Source organism: Emydura macquarii, unplaced genomic scaffold, assembly GCF_026122565.2.
Source record: "Emydura macquarii macquarii isolate MOO-44397 ecotype Brisbane River unplaced genomic scaffold, CSIRO-AGI_Emac_v2 contig_3250, whole genome shotgun sequence".
NCBI classification, from domain to species: domain Eukaryota; kingdom Metazoa; phylum Chordata; order Testudines; family Chelidae; genus Emydura; species Emydura macquarii.
In genome coordinates, this window is record NW_027133387.1 from 1 (window position 1) to 2,508 (window position 2,508).

General features: G+C 44.5%; 1 protein-coding gene across 1 annotated transcript; it reads right to left on the minus strand.

Annotated features, from left to right (window-relative positions):
• Positions 1–134: 134 nt before the first annotated feature.
• On the minus strand, positions 135–821 carry LOC137142830 (olfactory receptor 51G2-like). Its single transcript, XM_067532295.1, has one exon. The coding sequence runs from the start codon at positions 819–821 to the stop codon at positions 135–137; it is 687 nt and encodes a 228-aa protein (XP_067388396.1).
• Between the last annotated feature and the right edge of the window lie 1,687 nt (positions 822–2,508).

The following is a 2,508-nucleotide window of genomic DNA, read 5'->3' on the forward strand; positions in this document are numbered from 1 at the left end:
CAGGACCAGCCTCCCAGCTGATCAGGCTGGATTCTCACTGTCCCAGAGTTTCCCCTGCACAGTGTGTGAGACCGGGGATAGCAAGAAGCCAGTTACAGTGGTTTGATTCTGGAGATGGGTGATGAACTGACCCTTCACTTAACGAATACCCTGATTATCCTCACACGAATTGCTTGTGTTTTCACGCTGTACACGATTGGGTTCATCAGGGGCGGGACTAGCATACAGAGGATGCTGAGGACAGTCGGAAATATCGGAGAAGGGTTCTTTACGAATCTATATATCACAGCTAAGGCAATGTCTGGTATGTGGAAGAGAAGAACGACGCAGACGTGGGAGACACAGGTATTCAGGGCCTTGAGGCGCTCCACGTGGGACGTGATGCTCAGCACTGTTTTGAGGATCATCACATAGGATAGGAGGATGAGCAGCAAGTCCAACACCCGTGTAGAGACTGTTAAAAAGAACCCATAGATGATGTTGACGCTGATATCTGAACAAGCCATTTTCATGACGTTCGAATGCCGGCAGTAGGACTGGGAGAGGATCTTGTCCTTACAGTATCGATGCTGTTTCAGGAGAATGGGGAGTGGTAATATTAGGGTTACCCCTCTTAGCAGACACACCAGTCCCATCTTAGCTATTCTCTGAGGGGTTAAGATGGAAGCATATCTCAGCGGGTTACAGATTGCCACAAAGCGGTCAAAGGCCATGCACAAGAGCACAGAGGATTCAATTAACGTAAGCGATTGGATGAAGAACAGCTGGGCAAAACAGGCATCATGGCTGATCTCCCTAGAGTGAAACCAGTATATGCCCATTGTCGTTGGCATGGTGGATAACGAGAAGCCAACGTTTGTGATGGCCAACATGGAAAGGAAAATGTACATGGGCTCATGGAGGGATGGATCTGTTTTTATAATGAACAGAATGAATGAATTTCCTAATATGGAAATAACGTACATTAAGCAGAAGGGGATGGAAATCCAGACATGGACGTCTTCCAGCCCAGGTATTTCGGTGAGAAAGAACACTGCAGGTTGGAATTTGGTGTCATTGACAGCTGGCATGGTATACTGCGTGGGTCCAAGGAGTTTTGAACTTTACTTCCTGAAAGGAAAAGTAACAGGAGACTAGATAATATTGAAGGAGACATCAATCTGCTCTCAGTGCATGTCTAGAGTCTTCCAAAAGGTCAAGGAAGATCAACAAAAAAAATACTCTTGTATTTACACACGATGATTACCTGTTCTGTTCATTTCCTCTACAGTATCTAGCATTGTCCCTGTCATTTGACAGGTTATTGGGCTTCATGGGCCATTGCTCTGACCCTATGTGGTTGTTCCCATATTCTCACGTACACCACTGATAGGGAATGCCAGACTGGATCAGACCTGTAGTACATTTAGTCCATTTTCCTGTGGCTATGAAGAGAAGTTTCAGAGGAAGGTAGAAGAAGTCGTACAAAGGACAGCTGTGAGATAACCTGCTCCCAGGGGGAAATTCCTCAAGACACAGACATATTTTATGGTGTAAATCAGGAAGGTTTGTGAACCTCTCAAGCTATTTGAAAAACCCAACACTAATGTAATTGGATTTTCTGGTTCCCCAGATCAACCTCCAGTCTCTCTTTGAATCCTACAAAACTCTTGGTCCCATTGATATCTTGTGGCCATATGTTCCACAGACTGTTTGAACACTGTGTGATTTTACAATTGTGACCTTGCAAGCACCTGGTGAATATGGTCATTGCATTTATCTGTCCTGCACTGATGCTATTTATAAATGTGTTTCATTGCCTCATTATATATATATTTTTTATTTTCTCTATTCCCAAGAGACCAAATTACACCTCTTTGTACTGCCTCTTTGCAGTTCACAGGAAAAATTCTAAGGGCCAGCTTCTGAATGCAGAAACTTGGACTGCAATCGCATTACTCCAGATTCACCTGTGTAAATTCGATGAGAATCGAGCTCTATTAAAAATAACGAGAGTTCTGTGGCACTTTAAAACTAACAAATTTAATTTTTGTAGGCATACGCTTTCGTGAGACTCAGCTCACTTAGTCAGATGCAGAGGTAGAATGATCTATTAACTTTCACTTACAAATACTCTCAGTGATATATTGTGCCCCAAAGAATCCCTCCAAAACAAGCTGAATGATTTGCCCGGCCAGTGTTGACTGGATCCAGACAAGTGAACCATCCTAAAAGCTTCTCTTGATCCTCACAGGACCCGCATCCTCTCCTCATGCGAGGGGTCTGTAGGTCTTTGGCAAGTTCCAAGCTAAAATGATGAGTTACTTCAGCTGGGCGGGGGAGGGATTGGAGCCCAAATGGTGAAAAGTGCAAACACCAGTGTAACAGGGTGTTGAGCAAGAACTGCTTAGTCTGCCCTCCGTCATGTCAGCTCCTGTTTAAGGAGAGTATTGGAGCTGGCTGGAGAGAAACCTGCACCTAATTAGAGAACCAGAGACAGCTGCCTGCACTGTTAGACTGCATTAAGTT